Source organism: Maniola hyperantus, chromosome 6 (assembly GCF_902806685.2).
Source record: "Maniola hyperantus chromosome 6, iAphHyp1.2, whole genome shotgun sequence".
Lineage (NCBI taxonomy): Eukaryota > Metazoa > Arthropoda > Insecta > Lepidoptera > Nymphalidae > Maniola > Maniola hyperantus.
Window position 1 is genome coordinate 11,125,912 of NC_048541.1, and position 18,424 is coordinate 11,144,335.

The window sequence follows — 18,424 nt, forward strand, 5'->3', positions numbered from 1 at the left end:
ACCACGAAATAAACTTAAAATCAGTACCTAGTTTATAAATGAATTGTGAATAATCCCCATCGATTTATATTGATGCTCCATTTATATTGGTACATTCGTACCAATTTTAGCCCAATGCGAATTATTGTAACCTTGAATGTATATTTTGACCGGACTAATATAATTTATATCCCGTAGTGTGAAATGAGCTTAGCATTACTACAAATGCGATTGCTGACTTTATAGTATTCTTGCTGCAACAGTGCATTTTAGCAAATAATAAGAGAGTCAAAACAGAACCAATCCGAGGTGATTGCGACTGTCACAATGTAGCTGGCAATCTATAATCTAAATCATTACATATTATCTAGATGATTCCCGCGACTTCTGCCGTGTGGTAAGTTTTTAAATCCCGCGGGAACTTTTTGATTTTGGATAAAAAGTAGCCCGGCGGTTACGCACTCATCCGATCCGAGTTCGTGAAACACCGCTTTTGCGTAAGTAGGTACGTAAAGAGAATCTGTACCAACTTATTCAAACAGCACAAATATTTAATCTAGTTACACTTCCTTACATTATTCATACCGCGAAGAATTCAAAGTGAAAGAATTGTACTGCCATTATGACAAACAATATGTAAATAGTTTACTCTCGTTCGAATTGCTAAAGAAACGGTGACACAGTGCGCTAATGACATGAAACCATTTCTCCGAAAGGTGTTAAAAATGATAATTGGTCGTGACATGCGAAGTTTTCAAGAAAGCAACTGTCTCCGTTAGTTGTCCTTCGGTCCTCTCTTAGCCTTGACTCTAACTCTAAAATGTTTAAATACGATGTTTTGTTCGGAATATTCATTGTAAGTAGCCGAACTAGTTTAATTTTGATAACAATTTTGAAGCATTAACATAACTCAATTCAACAGTAACATTTTATTATTTTTCAGATAAATACAGTGAAAAACATTAGCTTAGTGTTCGCAATATTCACAACTAAGAATGTCGATTGTGGTAGTTATGGATTTATTTGCGATGGAGCGTCAAGATTAAGGCTTTGTGAGGGTGACAAAATTTTAGGTCCAGCATTCATTTGCCCGGCCAACACTATCTGCAATGAAGAGTCGAGTGACGTTTGTGAAAATGCTATAAATTACATCGATCCGTCCCTCACCAGGGATCTTCGTTGCTACCGCAGTGAAAGAATAGCTGACACGAGTGTACCTGATTGCAAGGGATATATTCTGTGCATTCCTAACAAGAACCGCTTTCAAGGTATCAAGTTCAAGTGCTCTGGAAACACAATTTTCAACGGATATACACGAACATGTACCGCGCCTGAAAAGTACAAATGCCCGTTAGGCAATTCGACTAAGACAAAAATGCAATACTTCGGACAAGTTAATAGAAGAGCTGATACCAACCGTAGTGAAGGTTCTCATAATCCTAGTTCGAATGGTCAAGGACAAAGACCCATTGACTGTAAAAGCTACAGATTTACAGTCACACAAGACGACAGCCCTACGCGGGCGACCTACTTCTGTCCTTCGAGACCCGTTAGAGGAGAGTCCACAGTCCGATGCACGGTATTCTCAAACAATTTCTGCATAACTTTGGAAAGAGATGACCAGGATCAATTTATTCAAAACTCAGGCGCGGCGTACCGGAAACCTCGATAGATTGTGTTGCCGCATTTAAGTGATTCAATTAGAAAATAATCAAGTCTGGATAATCAGTGTTGGTCAGCATCTTTGTAGAGTAGTATGGTAAGAATTTAAGATAGATAAAGGGATTTTTATCTATATGTATTATTTTGGAAATAAGACTGAATTAAAATGGACACTCAATTAAGATTTTTTTTATTACATAATGTACCTACTATACAAAATAACAACAAATTATAAATCTAAGCTATGCTTTATTAACATATTATATTACAATTAAGATTAAGTATCTACATTTAAGATCTTTGATAATTATGTTAGAAAAAGAATTCAATAAATAATAATGTTAAACAAATAATACTAATTTCGCGTAATTCATTATTTAATCTTTACATTCGGAACTGTCATCGTCTACACATGTTCTTTTTTCATGATTAAAGACTTCGTCAGAATCACACTTCTTAATTTTACGACGAAACCCTGATTTCCCACATTTTGTGCATTGGTAATATTTTCTGCAATTGTCTGGATATACAAACTTGCCTTCCTTTTTACAGTCAAAATTCTTTGTCTGATTTTTTGAATCCTTATGTTCTTTAGATTTACTTTCGATGGTGCTTTTCTCGCTATCAGTCTTTGAACTACTATCTTCATTAGACTTAGACACATTTATTGAATCAAGAATGCATTTTAGTTTTGTTTTATCTAGGTGATATCCTTTCTGACATTGTAATTTAAATCTTATATATCCTTCTACTTTCTTAGCACAAATATAATAAAACTGATCTGAAAAGATGTCGATGTATCTTCCTTCTGATGTACACTGAAATTGATTGTTCCTGATACAATGCGACAGATTCTTAGTGCACTGTTTTGAAATTTCACTGAAAACTGTTTTGTTAGGACATTTTCCAAAAATTGGTGCACTTCTTCCTATGCATATATAAAAATTTTGACAATCATTTTTATCAGAGTATTTGCCACGATGACGACTGTAACAGTTAAATTCCGATTTTCTACTCTCGAAATCATTGGGTAAATTTTTATTATTTAATTCAACTGGTGTTATTCTAGTGATATTATGTTCTTTTCTTTTATCTTCATTTGTTAGCATGGGAGTGTTTATAATTTGTTTATTCTCAGCGTTAATATGTAATGTATATGTATCATCTTTTCTTGTTTTATGTGGAACAATTTTATAACTATTATTTTGGGCATGTCTTGTTTCAAGATTCATGGTTAAGTTATTTAAATTTACAATACTTTCATTATCAGTGTTCAAAGTTTGGTATTGTATTTTCTCAGGTATATTAAAACTTATATTTTTCACAATATGCTTATACAAGTTTTCATCGGTATTCACTACTGAAATAAATCTACTATTGTTAAATTGCTTTGTAAAATTGTCGATATTCTGATTGGTATGTAATTGAGTTGATTTATTGCTGTTAATTGATGTATTTTGCAAGTGGTGGTTTAAAAGTGATACCATTTTTACAACTGTATCTTGTACATTTAGTCCACTAGACATGACAGAGTCTCGTATTGTAGATTCTTCATCGGTTGTATTAATATTTTTATTAATATGTGCTGAAATATTTTTATTTATAGTTGCGTTGTTCACGTAACCTATATTTGGTCTTAAATTGTTTTCAGTTATGGGGGGGCCTATATCTGCTGTAGTATCATCCGCAGATATTTTGTTTGTATCTAATTCCGTTACTTTTAATATACCATTATGTGACTGAATTGAGGAATTCACATTCCTATATATTGCCGTATTCACGGGGTTTTCATTTGTTACATTTATTTTTGAAGTTGAAAGTGAATCACTTTTAGTAGCATTAAGTAACTTTATGACATTTTCTTTTGTAATATTTTCATTTTCGATATCTAGTTGCGTGTTATTGTTTAACAAAAAATAGCTTTCACTTAACTGTGCAGTTATTGATTTCAACGGATTATTTGTGGACTTAATTGGAATTGTTCTTTCAGTATTAGCAAATGTATTCTTAAGCAGAGTTTGTGTTGATATTTGATACAAATTGGTTTCAAATGTCGGCATTATGTTGTTCCGATCTTTATCTATAGTGATATTTAATGAATGTACCAAATTAACCGACGGTCTAGTTAAACTATTTTCTGTGTTCACTGACAATTTATCAATGATATTAAAATTGATGCTACTTTTGTCTGTTTCTGTAACACCCATATTGTGAATAGTTGACTTATTAGCTTCTGCAAATGCGGTGCTATTTATGATCTGGGGTATTTCTAAATTATCCAACTCCGACATTGAAGACTCTGTAACATTTTCGGCCAAATATTTTTTGAAGCTATAGTTTTCAATCATAGGGTTACTAGGACTAGTGCTACCGTAAATATCGTTAATCACATCAATATTGAAGTTATCGTTTGTAAGAGCACTGGGTTTTGGAACTGACACAGTTGTGCTCAAAAATTTATTTTCATTTTCAAGCGTCGTCTTTGCAATGCTCCCTTTAGACACATTGCTACTTACTTCTATCCCATCTGTTATAAATGCGTGAGTAGTGATTTCGTAATCAAAGACATAATTTGCAGTGGTCGGTTGATTTTTAAATCCTGAAGGTGTAATTTCATTATCAACGGTGACTTTGGCTGCTGCGTTTAAAGTGTGTACCGTATCATTCATTGTATCCCATGATTTTGTTACTGATGTAGCGGTACGAACTTCATTTATAGGATCAACGGTTTGCTCTTTATCTGCTGTGCGTGTAGTATTATTAATTAAAATAGTCGTAAAATTAGATGAATCATACATTTTGTTATTACTTTCGTTTCTGGATAATTCCTTAACATTAATTAAGGTTTCTGTGCTAGCTGTAGTAGGCCTTAATGAACCATAATAGGATGCTGTTTTTGATAGATCCGTATCCGCCTTCGAAGTTTGCTCATATACTTCAAACGCAACTATAGGTTCCGATACATTTATAGACAGTTCTATTAAATTATAGTCATGTTTTGGAAAACTCAGAAACATCGAATGTGTATTATCGTTAACATTTTGTTGTATCTTTGTAGTAGTCGCTTTATTTTTAAATTCTGAAGGTGTAATTCCATAATCAACGGTGACTTTGGGTGTTGTGTTTAGAGACAAAAAAGCCTGTACCGTATCATTCATTGTATCCCATGATTTTGTAACTGATGTAGCTATAAGAATTCCATTTATGGGATCGGTTGGTTGCTCTTTGTTTGCTATGCGTGTGGTATTTATTAATATAGTCGTAAAATTAAATGAATCATACATTTTGTTATTACTTTCGGTTCTGGATAATTCCTCAACGTTAATTAATTTTTCTGTGGTAGCTGTTGTAGGCTTTAATGAACCATAATTAGATGCTTGTGTTTTTGATAGATCCGTATCCGCCTTTGTAGTTTGCTCATATACTTCAAACCCAACTATAGGTTCTGATGCATTTACAGACAGTTCTATTAAGCTATCGTTATGTTTTGGAAAACTCGAAAACATTGAAGGTATATTATCATTACTATTTTGTTGTATCGTGAAGTCCTGCGTACTTCCATAATCGTCTTTCGTCACAGTAGAATAAAATTCATTTGTGAGTGTTTCCGTTACTATATTTTGAGTAGTTGGAAGATACTGTGTAGTTACATCAATTGTAGGAAATATTGGAAGTTCTACTTCTGTCAAGTTCATGTGCTTCTTCGTAGTGGCTACATATGACTCAGTTGTAATAGCCAAATCAATTCTTTCTACCGTGTCATTTAAAGGAGCATTCATAGCTGTCGTAAAACTTACTTCTATATTGTCAGTCTTAGCAGATGATGTAAAATCTGTATTTTGTGGCAAATATGTCGTTATTTCATCGATGATATTTTTGTGTGTACCGTTCCTTGAAAGTTCTACTGTTGTATTCTTAGAAGATTTCTTCGCAACATTCGTATTAAATTCGTTTTCATTTACTGTAGAAGTTATTGAAAGGTTCACTTCATAATATGAGTCAGTATTAGTAGTAAAATCAATAACCGATGTGGATTGTATTGTTGTAGTTTCTAGTAGCTCTTTGTTAACTTTATCATTGAATGGATAACTCTTATTTATCTGAAGAGATATAATATCACTTTGCTCCTTTGGTGATATTTTCTCTTCTGTATTTTTTGAAACTACTGTTATAGTTGTCGTAGAATGTGATTCATCATATCCAAAAGTAGTTAGGAAATCGGAATTTGGTAAGACTGAGGAGCCGTTTTCATGCATGGAGGTTTCATCTACCTGAGAAATGCTTTTTTCAGGATTTGTATAAACATCTTTCGTGGTACTTGTAGTTAGTGTTGGAGAGTTTATATCTCTCTCTGCCGTATCCTTTTGAGCATCTACTACATAAGAATCGGATATAGTTGTCAAACTAACATCTGGTGATGAATTTACAATATCTTCGGTAGTTGACTGACTATTATATACCGTAGCATATAATTTAGTTGTAGATGTATCATCTTTGTTTAAGATTATATTTTTTTCATTACTTGGAGCATTTGTGTACAACATATTTGCTTCTGTTGTTGTTTGACCAAAATGTGTTACTGTTGTTTGTTGTGTTTTTTCTACGTGTAAACTAGTGATGTTGGCCGAATCAACTATATCTGATAATGTCCTAATATTTTTTGCATTTACAGAGTCTGCGGTTATCACTGGTGAGGATAACTCAGTCTGTTCATTGATTGAAGAACCCTCTAAAGTATTTCTTAAAACTAAATTTTCTGCTGTAGTAGAAAGGAATCCCATATGATTTAAATCAAAATTTTGTGACGATGACGAAACCTCATAAATCTTATTTGGTTGGTTACTGTTTTCATGCATAGGATAGTCATCTACCCTATCATGGAAAGTTTTTTTCACAGCGTTTGTGTAAACTTCATTTGTGTTTGTTGCGGATTCTATTACAAAGTTATTATCTCTTTCTGTTGTATCCTGTTGAGTATTTGGTAAATAAGAATCAGAAGTAACAGTCAAACTAATTTCGCTATTTTGACTATTTATTAGACTCTCGGTTGTCACAGGAGAAGATAACGTAACTGTTGTGAAATGCGTATTTACTTTATTATTCGAGGATGTAACCAATGTCTCACTTTCAATAGCGGAGTAATTTTCTGTAGGTACAGCTGTGAATGAGCTTTTTAAAATCGAATCATCACTTTTCATTGAGGGAGATAATGTAGTTGAGGTAAAATCTTCATTTCCTATGGTATTCGATGGTGTTGTTATAACTGTTAAAACTACTGATAAATCCTTTTCAATAACCGAGTATTTTTCAGTAACTACTTCTGCGAGTGAGCTATTTAATCTGAAATCATCAGTCTTTACAGGAGAAGATAATGTAGTTAACGGATTATCTGCAATTTCTATATTAGGGAGCGTTGTTATAAGAGGTTCATATACATCTATGGATATTTCACTTTCAGTGCCTGAATAGTTTTGAGTTGTTACTGCAGCTGATAAATTATTTACGCTTAAACTATCAATTATAACAGAATTAAATAATTTAGCGGATGTAAAATCTGCGGCTTTTACAGTATTTGACGGTGCTGTTATAAAAGTGTTAAATAAATCAATCGATTTCGCACTTTCAGTAGTTGTATAATTTTCTATACTTACTACTTCATATGAAATAGTTGCGCTTAAGTTATCACCACTTAGATCAATCGTTCCGTCAGGTGTTATCGGTGAAGTTATATTGTTATTGATAAATAATTCTGTAGGTTTAGAATAATTACTATTGTTTTCACTTATACTTAAATCACTTATTGTCGTTTTATTTTCGCTTACTGTAATGACTTCATTTTGAACGTCATTTACAGGCGTATCACTAACTATGGTAGCTGTTTCAGTACCAGTTGCTTCAGATACAGTTTCAGGTAAAGCTTTGGTACTGTTTTCCAACAGTTCTATGCTTCTCTCATTACTACTTATAGGATGGAATGTAGTAACTTCAAAAAGTTCCCAAGGAGATGATACAGTTGTTTCGGAAAGTTCGTTCGTTACATCACTCTGTACGGCCACTGGGGCAGAAGTGGTCGGTATATGATATTCACATTCAAAATAATTACTGTCTGTGCACGCTGTGCCTGGTGGGCATTGTATGAGGAAATCGTCAACTGTTTTTGAAACACCTCCGAAATCAACGCATATTTTAAAATGCGTTGAATTAACACAGTAGAAAGGCTTCCCTTTACAGTCATCGTTCGTCGTCGCTATCACAGGAACCACGATAAATGCCGTTGTCTGTAAAACAAATTAAATCAATTAATGCAGAGACCAAACCAACAATGAGCTTGATATAAAATAATTCCAATCTATCATCAGCTACTGATGTGGTGGATTAGGTCATAAGCATTTCGATATCGCGCCACTAATAAGCTCGGTTCTTCGCCTTCGTCATCGCCTTGAGATCCTAAACTGTACCCGGTCTCCAAACTGTACTCCAAAACGCGTGCAATATAAATTAAAATATGACAATTTATAAAAGTTAAGAACATAGTACTTACCAAAAGGACGATAATAAAATTCATTCCTTTTTGTTTATTAAAAGCCATGACCACATTTCAGTCAAGTATTATGGCTAGAGTTGAAACACACTTGATATTTTTCTGATTGTTTTCTTTAGAGTAAAGAGATTCATTTTATCACACACAATTTGAACGGTCGCTGAAGACATTTGTTAGCATTAAGACAGCTCATATTATATACTCTCAGTCACATATTATAAACAAAGTGGCCAAACACATTATATTTGTAGGACAAAAATTATATATTATGTGAACATCATATTATCAACATCATCACAATATTTTAAAGGAATTTTTTTTCTTTCTTAAGAATACATTTTAGGCGCCTTTATTCAATACACACTATTGGAAATAACTATACAGTGAAAACTCGATTAACCGGACTAATTGTTGTCGTTAGGGATTCCGATAATAAAAAATCCGGATAATCGAATGTATGAAGAAAAGCGGGTTTTGTGCATATTATGTAGTTCACTATAGTAGTATGTATTTTCAATTTTTAAAGTAAGATAACTATATCAAGTGGGATATCATATGAAAGAGCTTTGCCTGTACATTCTAAAACAGATTTTTATGCATAATAGTTTTTGATTTATCGTACAAAATGGCGGAAAAAATACCCGAGGGTTCCACTCGGTGCGCGAGTCTGACTCGCACTTGGCCGAACAATTTTCGGTTGGTAGTCCGGATAATCGCGAATCCGTATAACCGAGGGCCGGATAATCGAGTTTCCACTGTATTACAAAAATAACTTAATTTAGTAATTAAATATCACTTGCTTTAACTGTGAATTAAAACATCGTGTGTAAACCTGCTTGTCTGAGAGTTCTTCATAATGTTCTCAAAGGTGTGCAAAGTCTGCCAAACCGCACTTGGCCAGCGTGGTAGACTGACCAAAACCCTTCTCACTCTGAGAGGCGACCCATGCTCTGTAGTGAGCCGGTGATGGGTTGATCGTGATGATAGTGAAGAACTCAATCGTAATTAGATATCAATTAGATGAGTCTCTTGAAGCTATATATTTTTTTCTTTTTTCCTATGCTTAGCGAAAAATAAAAGTAAAAATATGTTTAGCAAACATTTTGTTGACTTTAAATTGTCAGCCTCAATAGCTCAACCGGTATAGGAGTGGACTGAAAACCGAAAGGTCGACGGTTCAAATACCGCCCGTTGCACAAGTCCTAGCACAAACCTGACGCTTAATTGGAGAGGAAAGGGGAATATTTGTCATTTAATATGGCTAATATTCTTTTAAAAAAAAAAAATGGTCGTCATTAGTAATGCTGCTCCACATCTCTTACAATTTGGTCCTAATACTTAATCCCTTTTTAATTTATTAGTGGTTACCCTACACCTAGATAGCTGATGATGATTATTATCAAGATACTATGCAAATACCTGTGACACCTTATTTCCCGTCGCGCGTGTTGACTGCTTCTTGGTACTTACCTCCAGCATTGTAGTTGTAGTGTGTCTCGTTTATTTGACTAATTATAAGATAACAACACTCACATAACGTGGGTAACATCGATACAGACACTTTATTGTTTAATGCAGTCAAATACGTAATTTCCCTATTTCAATAGGGCATTACAATCTTTATCTTTATCCTGGAGTAGTAACTAAAATCTGTCCAATAATTTCTGCTATGCATAGGTATAGATTTTCATCTATAGGTACCTACCTCGTTCACAATTGTTCAGACCATCACAGATTACATAGGCTTGCATTTAAACGTAGGTACAACTGCTTTGCAAATTCCCTAGTAGCTAGTAGGTAGCGGCATTTTTTTAGTATGGCTCTTATCTGTCTTCATACTTCTGAGATAATTATAATTATTAAATCTAGTAATAAACTCTGATTACCAGACAAATAATTACATCCTACGGTTTTACCCCACTAGCTCGAATACATTCAGCTAAGTAGGTAAATACTTGATTATGTTGTAATCCGATCAAAACATTTTACAACTTACTACATTGTAAATAAAACATACCTAATAGGTATCTAATACCTACTTTTGTTTTTTTTAGGGTTCCGTACCTCAAAAGGAAAAACGGAACCCTTATAGGATCACTTTGTTGTCTGTCTGTCTGTCTGTCAAGAAACCTACAGGGTACTTCCCGTTGACCTAGAATCATGTTTGGCAGGTAGGTAGGTCTTATAGCTGACATTCGGGGGAAAATCTGAAAACCGTGAATTTGTGGTTACATTATACAAAAAAAAATTGTGGTCATGAACCCTCGGTGCGCGAGCCTGACTCGCACTTGGCTGGTTTTTTACTCATCGACATTTATTATAACTAACTATTAAATGTGCTTACTACTTTTACTTTTATGTTGTTACTTTTTTACAACTAACCAAACAACGCCAAACCAATGTTAAAGAAATGTTGCATAGTGAACTATAACGATCAAAGGATTATTTTTCAGGTAAAGTATTTTCGAGATCCTTATTACATCTTGACCAGCTGAATGACGGAATCTACAATGTGTACGTACGTTAGGTACCTAAATTACTCTAACTCACTGATTTGTTAATTGAAACCAATATTATTTTATCATTAAACTTATATTCTTGTTATAAATTATTATAGTAAAGCTATACACATATTATTTAAGATTATAATAAGCATGCCATAATATTTATCATATAATATCACAACCATTTTAATGTCGGAAAAATTACAGGACGCGCTCAAGCGTATATAAAGTTATTTTTTTGTCAACTTGATCAATGCAAGTAAATAAATAATAAACGTTTCCAAAAATAAATTAAGTTCATAGAGAGAAATACAATAATATCATGAGTTTAAAAATCAAAAAACCCATTTTCGTCTCAAGCTTAAAGTCCGCACTTTGGTTTTGTAAATCGACACTCCGGCGATTATGATCCATATAAATGACACCACAGCTGTCAGTAAACCTAATATAAACATAATGAACTGTAGTCCATTATCTTGTTCTACCACGAACGATAGGCCAACAACGAGTATGGCCAAGAGAGTAGCTGATAAGGTTTCTATGGTGCTGTGAAGTTTCGGCCATTTCCGGGCACCAAGAAACTCTTGGACTGTAGATTCCCAGCACGAAGTTATTGCTCCGTATCCAAAGCCGGCTACAACGCAGCCGATTGCAAACGAATCGTGATTATTAGCTTCTGCCAGCACTGAAAAAAAAATACGTAAACGGTTATCAAATTCGGAAGTTACGTGGACAGGTAAGCAAATATAACATTGGATTATCCGTTTATAATCTGATTTTTACAACCGAGAAAATGTATAATTTCAATTTATTTCCCTATTATACGTACATATATAAAACTAGCAGCGACTTCGTTCGCGTGGATTTAGTTTTTTAAAAATCCCCTGGGAACTCTTTGATTTTCCGGGATCAAAATTTATCAAAATCGATTAAACAGATGAGCCGTGAAAAGCTAGCAGACAGGCGGACAGACAGACACACACTTTCGCATTTATAGCTACAGTTCTTAATCCTAGTAAAATGAGGTCAAGCTTGTGTCCACATTACGGCTCAGAACAAATACCTGTAGAAGTAGCCCTATTGTGACTCTTACTTTTAGAGCGAGATAGCTAAATGCATTAAGGCTCTTATTAGAACGTGACGAATGATCATTTTTGTCCTTATCACCGTGAACACTTTTTTTGTTTGTCAAGATGTATTTTGTACGTGAGATCTTAACAAACAACGTGAAGTGAGGTTATGTTGACTCAAATATTTTTAAGAAATAATCGATTTGTTTTGAAAATGGATTAAAAATTTTCTTTTTGAAGTCATTATGGTGGGTTGCAGTCTACTAGACTACAATAGGCGAAGTAAAATAGAAGGAATAACATTTCACAAGTAAATACCTCTGCTTGAGCGAGAGGGACTATAGGAGCTACGCTAGTTGCATATCGATTAGAACTGTGAGTCACGGTTTATATACAGATTAAAAAATATAGTTACAGTTAGTATACATTTCATGAGTCGGCAGTTTCTTTGTAAAATATATTGTCAGTAAGAGTTAGTATCATTTTTAAACAGCGTGTTATAATATAATAAGTACGTACCAAAACAGGCACACGTTGATACAACGAGCCCCAATGTAACGACGTACTTGAAATTTCTCTTTGGTGTTTGAGCCAGCCATGGCGTACACAACAAGAAACATATCCACGTGAATCCGTGCAAAGACATCAAAAAGTTAGTCTCGTACATTGCTATTTTCGGCCGAATCTGCAGACCAATCAATGGCATCAGAACAATTCCCACTGTCATCAAACTTAGTTTCGTAAAACTTAATAGTAAGGCTGGGTAAAATTTTCCACAAGATAAGGACCTCGTTAATGGCTTGAAAAAAGTGTCATTAATATTATACATCAGGTACAACATCCTTCTTCTTATCCTGTAAACTCTATACGAAGGTATAGACATTTTTCTCTTCATATTTACATACGCAGATTGACATCGAAAACTAAATGTGTTCAACAGTTTTTCAGTTTGAATATCAGTGATAGGTGCTATTGTATCGTACCTCACTTCCAATTCAGAATATTCCTTATTTTCAACTACATCCCCATTCGATTGAGAATCTCTTCTGACTTGATTTACTATGCACTCGTCAAAACTGTCGCCTATTGTACTTAATCTTTTTATAGCCAGACTAAAGCGTTTCTTATTTATATTTACATTTGTTTCGCCGTCACTTTCTTCATCAGTCTCACTCTCTTCGGGTATTTCTGGTAAAATGTCAACCCCGAAAATATTCCTTCTCTTTTCTTCAGGGCTAGGAGGTGGGGTAATAGTTTCGACTACTCTACCATTATCATAATCTGAATCACCTAGTCTATGTAAGTTATCATCAGAGGGGCTTTTCCAACATTTCGAACTTAAATTGTGCAACTGTAATTCAGTGCCATAAAACTCGTTCAATTTGTCGATTTCGTTTTTGCATACTATGAATGCTTGTGACAACTCTTTGTATCTCGTAAAGTATGCTGATCTTCTAGGATCATCGACTTTTAGGAGAAGTATAACTGGCAATGTTTGTAGCATGATACCAGCTAGCAATATGTAAGAGAAGGTATAGCCATAATGTTCTATAAGGACAAATAAGATGTGAGGGAAGAGAGACTGTCCGATTGCCTGCCCGGTGTAACACATGCCTCGAATAAGTTCAAGACGCGTATCATATGTTTCGAACATAACTGCGTCAACTTGTGCCGATATTAATGATGATCCCAGGCCTGAAAAAAAAATGCATTTGTAGTCAATTAAAACAAGATAACGTTATCGAGTATCAAATCCGATCGTTCCAACTTAATTAATATTTCAAAGTTACAGATATTTTGTATGTCATGTACGACGACTACGGGACTAAACATGGCTCGATGATAAAAAGGTAAAGTACATGGGCACTATCATTAAAACATAATTGACAATACAATGAATAGTTTACTACAATAAATTATTATTCTGTCCAGGGGGTAACTGCGCAACACAATCGTTATCATCATAACGTTGAATTTGACAATTTTACTGAAGCGGATGATCGGTATAAAAATACAATAATAATATTTTCGTTTGAAAATACGCAGCAGAATATGATATAAGTCCACCGCATTATTATCCCAAGAAACCCTCTAACATTATGTGATAAATGATTTTACAGATTTTAAAGAATAAGAATAAGGAAAAGAATAGAAATATTTTTCTTCAAATAAACTTTTACAAGTACTTTTGAATCGTCAAATGCATCCACTGCATGGTTCGGAATGCCTATCATATCGATCAATTTTGACTTTGATTGCAACTGTTTATAATTTCTAAATTAAAACTGTATATATAGTCCGTACAAAATGACTCCTCCGCGCCATTTTAACTCTATGGGTCAACTGTCATGTCACAAGTACGGTCTTTAAAATAAGGACTAAAATAGTACTTTTGATACAAAATTTGACACAAAAAGTTAAAATGGCGCGTGAGGAGGAAATTTTACGCGTTATAGAAAAATTTTAATCACAAATTATTATTTAAAAGTTTTTAGAATATTAAAAGATGACCGCGTGGTGACATTGTAAAGCACATAAAATGCAATTGATACAAAATTTGACACAAAAAGTTAAAATGGCGTGTGAGGAGTTAAATTTTACGCTTTATAGAAAAATTTTGATCACAAATTATTATTTAAAAGTTTTTAGAACATTAAAAAATGACCGCGTGGTGAAATTGTAAAGCACATAAAATGCAATTGAAGTCACATAGAGACGTGTCGACTATGGGTTCTGCCGATTAGCTGACTAGTGACTAGCCGATCTGATTTTCATTGAATAGTAAATAGATAAGATAAAATGATAAATATCGAATGACACTAATTTGGTTGTACAAAATCTGTAAACTAAGCTACTTACTCTTAAAACCGGTGTAAAAAAAATGATAGCATTTGTCTTTGACGTGTCAAAAATTTGCACCAATATAAACTGCACATACCTCCTAAAACACCGTAAGCAAGCAGTTGTAAATGCAGTGGTATGAAGGCACACACGAAGAGGCCGGTCACTACGAACAGAAGTCCGACGGAAGCCATAACTCTGTAACCATTCGTGGTGCCCCATGAATCTGCTGCTTCTCTGAACCAACATTCTGAAAAAAGCAGTAGATAGGTAGGTACCCACTTACTTATTCCATTTAAATTTTCCATATATATAAAAAGATTTGTCCTGACTGGCTGACTGAACAGTCAGGGTAGACTTGAAATTCGCAAGAAATATTGTACATCGACCTTTAAAATGTGATTTCGGCTTTGTAGAGCGTTGTCTCTGTCACTCATACCTATGTGACAAAAACAACGCTCTACAAAACTGCTATCTCTTTCTACAGGTCGATGTACAATATTTTCTGCCGCGTACTGTACTTAGGTGGACGGACGACATCAGACGAGTCGCAGATATAGCCGCTGAATTCAGGAGGCGCAAGACTGTGGTGTGTGGAAGTCCCTACAAGAGACCTATGTTCAGCAGTGGGCGTCTATCAGTTGATGATAATGATGATGACTGTATTTTGTATTGTTTGTTTAGTTTTGTTACGAATTGATAAACGCCTGAATGCTAAGCTAATAATATGAGCTGCGCCTATAGCGGTCGCACCTCGACTTTGCAGTGATATGCTGTTCAGTACACGTAGGGTATTGAAAGATCTTACACTATTCGGAAGAAATTGTGGAATATTTCCGACTGTATATAACTACACGATGAAAACAAAACATTGGTAGGTAAGTAGGTAGATACCTAGGCATCGATCAAGCTTAGGTAAATCTTTACGATAAAAATATCATTGCCTGATTGATAGAGCTAAACTAATATGTATGCACCGCACCTATTGGGACAGTACTTCCAATGATCGTACCTAAGTAGTAATACACTCGAGGTTAGTACTGAAGAACCTATAGGTAAATGCACTCTTATCAATATCATTGGTCGTATGATATTATTGATAAGAGTATCCTTTAAACAAAAATATATGTATCTAGTTCACCCACATCATTGTCGTCCTTAGCTTAGTCCTTTTTTTGAAGAGGTAAATCTGAAGATATCCGATTTCTTTGGGCAGAGATCGGGTGGGGTTTCTACGCATTAAAACCCTCCCCGGTGGCCAGCCTCAGCGCATATAGACTTGGATCCTGTGAAGGCCAGACCTTCGTTATTTTGTTAAGACTGGAAGTTTCCCTGCGCATTGTCCCCAACACAGGGAGACACGACCAGCGACTATGAAGCGATCATGTTGGCTTTGGCAGATAACAGGTAACAAATACGTATAAAATCTCTCGTTAAAGTAACGTAATTTTTTTTATATTTTCTTCGGAATAGTATTAGATATCACGTCATGCATTGCCAGACACTATCGTGGCAACCCCCTGCCAAACGCCCATAAAGTTTAAAAGTTTAAGAGCACTCGGAGATAAACTGAATACACATACTGATGCGTCAGAGGCAGGTAAAGAGTTAAGGGTAGCAGCATACGTTTGTTTTAAAAAAAAATATGCTTACGTGTAAAACCGTATGTGCAGACGAATATTGATGGTGTTGTGAACCCGAGCCAAAGGGAGACGTCGTAGTTGGAAAGGTACACCCACAGCACTCCATACGACAGTACGAGACTTGGCAGGCAAATCTGTAAAATATTACAAGAACTGTCTAATCAAGCCTTGCTAAACGTAGGTAGGATTTAACTATTATAATAAATACCTACTTTAATAAATTATTTTGTTATAGGGAGCTAGGCAATGATACATCACGTGTGCAACTATACAACACGTTCGTCTTTCGTGAATCCTTTTATCTCATTCATCGATGTTTGAAGCATAGAGCTGTCGGAAAGTCATAGTTTGAAGAAAATATTATATGAAAAATACGTATTCATTTGACTAGATAGGTAAATACCTAGGTACTTATTTTCAGAGTGAACAAAGTAGTAGGTAAGTAACTACTTGCTCTTTTGATTTTATTTTTCAAAGAGTATTACGGACGTTAAACGTGACTAAATAATCCCCTTTTCCTTCCAACTAAGCGCAAAGCTTACGTTAATAAGCGTAGGTACAGTACGCAGCAGAAAGTAGTGTAGGTACATCGACCTTTAGAAGGAGATAGCAGATTTGTAGAACATTGTCTCTGTCATTGAGACCGACAAAACGTCATATTGATATGGGTGACAGAGACAACGCTCTACAAAGCCGAAATGTCATTCTAAATGCCGATGTACAATGTACATTACTTTCTGCTGGGTACTGTAGACGTAGCACAAGCTGTCGTGAGTCGTGACTTCATGCAAGGTGCATGAGGCTAGGGGAGTACATCCTCCAGGTTAAGCCCAATGGGCGTCGCGCAAGAGAGGCGCACATCTTAGAGTTCTCGGAGCCAGTGCCGTTTACCTACGCCATGCTGCAGTGTGCAGCGTAACCAGGCGCATGGTCTTAGGGGGCGCCATGCCGCATGCGACTCCTCCAAAGAGCATGCGTCGCGTCACTTTTTCAGAAAGAGCGCCGCGAGATTAAATATTTTTAAATTAACGACAAAGTTGTGTTTGTACCTCAAAAGAAAAAGGGGACCTTATAGAATTACTATGTTGTCTGCCTGTCTGTCTGTCCGTCGTGTCTGTCAAGAAAACCTATAGGGTACATACTTCCCGTTGACCTAGAATCATGAAATTTGGTAGGTAGGTAGGTCTTATAGCACAAGTAAAGGAATAAATCTGTAAACTGTGAATAATTATGTATGTGGTTACATCACAAAAAAAATTAAAATGTGTTCATGAACAAATAAAAATTAGTACCTATTTTTAATTTTCAAAATAAGATAACCACACGAAATGAGGAGTCATGTGAAAGGGCTTAGCCGGTACATTCCCAAACAGATTTTATTTATTGTTATGTATTTAATAGTTTTTGATTTATCGTGCAAAATGTCGAAAAAATACGACTGTAGTACGGAACCTCCGGTGCTCTAGTCTGACTCGCACTTGGGCGGTTTTATTTCTCTACCCAGGCGGGGGTACCGCAAGCGAAGTAAACGGACTATTGTTTCCCAACATCATTTATAATTGCACCAGTTGCACCCCAATTTCCAGTAACTGGTTGAAAATATAACTATCAGTAATCCATTTTGATCGCACGCCTATACTAGAGGGCGCGAGGATACGGAGGATATAGGTGTTGATTACACTCGGGTGCTCCATGGGTTAGAGCCACGTTAGAGCCAACGCTGCCCGCAGTAGTTTTAGTGTGTACAAATCCCACATAACACGATTTCTCCCCAAAGAGATCAGGTATCTTAAGATTCTTCCCTGTCAATAAAAATGGGTACATACCTACGGAAGCGGTTGGGGGTTTGACCTACCTAATGCTTACTTGAAACCGTTGAACTTTTTTGAACTGTGTAACTATTAGTGACTATTAGAAACAGCAAAATACTTACGAAAAATTTCCACTAGAATCAGTAAATATAGAGCAACTAGGTACATATTTGGTTTTCCTTGTAATATAATGATACTGCAAAGTATAATAGGTACGTACGTTCAGAACAATGACCGAGACGAGAACCGGCCAGCGCCAAGTCGCGCCTTGCGATCTCTCGTCAACCTCCATTTACTGTCCTGCCTCCGAGCATTTTTCCAAACATTGTACAAACATTTTTAACTACGTAAATACTTCACAGTTCACACACTT

General features: G+C 35.2%; 3 protein-coding genes across 4 annotated transcripts; 1 reads left to right on the plus strand and 2 right to left on the minus strand.

Moving 5' to 3' along the window:
• Positions 1 to 266: 266 nt before the first annotated feature.
• LOC117982825 (uncharacterized) lies at positions 267 to 1,906 on the plus strand. Of its 2 annotated transcripts, none has more exons than XR_011236813.1 (2): positions 267 to 376; positions 923 to 1,045. XR_011236813.1 is itself a non-coding variant. In XM_034969254.2 (2 exons), exons 1-2 carry the CDS (start codon positions 800 to 802, stop codon positions 1,649 to 1,651), a joined length of 765 nt encoding a protein of 254 aa, XP_034825145.1. In that variant the 5' UTR covers positions 476 to 799; the 3' UTR covers positions 1,652 to 1,906. The 2 variants fall into 2 exon arrangements, 1 of the variants encoding a protein (XP_034825145.1); XM_034969254.2 differs by lacking the exon at positions 267 to 376 and adding an exon at positions 476 to 835 and having other exon boundaries at positions 923 to 1,906.
• Positions 1,816 to 8,349, minus strand: LOC117983218 (uncharacterized). The gene is made up of 2 exons (XM_069499056.1): positions 8,183 to 8,349; positions 1,816 to 7,919 (listed from the first exon to the last, which is right to left on the minus strand). Exons 1-2 carry the CDS (start codon positions 8,228 to 8,230, stop codon positions 2,019 to 2,021), a joined length of 5,949 nt encoding a protein of 1,982 aa, XP_069355157.1. The 5' UTR covers positions 8,231 to 8,349; the 3' UTR covers positions 1,816 to 2,018.
• A 2,406-nt stretch (positions 8,350 to 10,755) lies between these two features.
• LOC117982815 (uncharacterized) lies at positions 10,756 to 18,413 on the minus strand. The gene is made up of 5 exons (XM_034969241.2): positions 18,272 to 18,413; positions 16,251 to 16,374; positions 14,695 to 14,847; positions 12,276 to 13,451; positions 10,756 to 11,371 (listed from the first exon to the last, which is right to left on the minus strand). The coding sequence occupies exons 1-5, from the start codon at positions 18,341 to 18,343 to the stop codon at positions 11,022 to 11,024; spliced, it is 1,875 nt and encodes a 624-aa protein (XP_034825132.1). The 5' UTR covers positions 18,344 to 18,413; the 3' UTR covers positions 10,756 to 11,021.
• Between the last annotated feature and the right edge of the window lie 11 nt (positions 18,414 to 18,424).

What these genes read in the sequence shown, in the direction of transcription:
- LOC117982825 (XM_034969254.2), top strand. Translation starts at nt 800, where the DNA reads ATGTTTAAATACGATGTTTTGTTCGGAATATTCATT. An exon ending in TTTTGTTCGGAATATTCATT is followed by an intron (nt 836 to 922) that starts GTAAGTAGCCGA and finishes ATTATTTTTCAG; the next exon opens with ATAAATACAGTGAAAAACAT.
- LOC117983218 (XM_069499056.1), bottom strand. Translation starts at nt 8,230, where the DNA reads ATGGCTTTTAATAAACAAAAAGGAATGAATTTTATTATCGTCCTTTTG. An exon ending in ATTTTATTATCGTCCTTTTG is followed by an intron (nt 7,920 to 8,182) that starts GTAAGTACTATG and finishes TTTGTTTTACAG; the next exon opens with ACAACGGCATTTATCGTGGT.
- LOC117982815 (XM_034969241.2), bottom strand. Translation starts at nt 18,343, where the DNA reads ATGGAGGTTGACGAGAGATCGCAAGGCGCGACTTGGCGCTGGCCGGTT. An exon ending in TCTCGGTCATTGTTCTGAAC is followed by an intron (nt 16,375 to 18,271) that starts GTACGTACCTAT and finishes AATATTTTACAG; the next exon opens with ATTTGCCTGCCAAGTCTCGT. An exon ending in ATCAACGTGTGCCTGTTTTG is followed by an intron (nt 11,372 to 12,275) that starts GTACGTACTTAT and finishes TTTTTTTTTCAG; the next exon opens with TGCTGGCAGAAGCTAATAAT.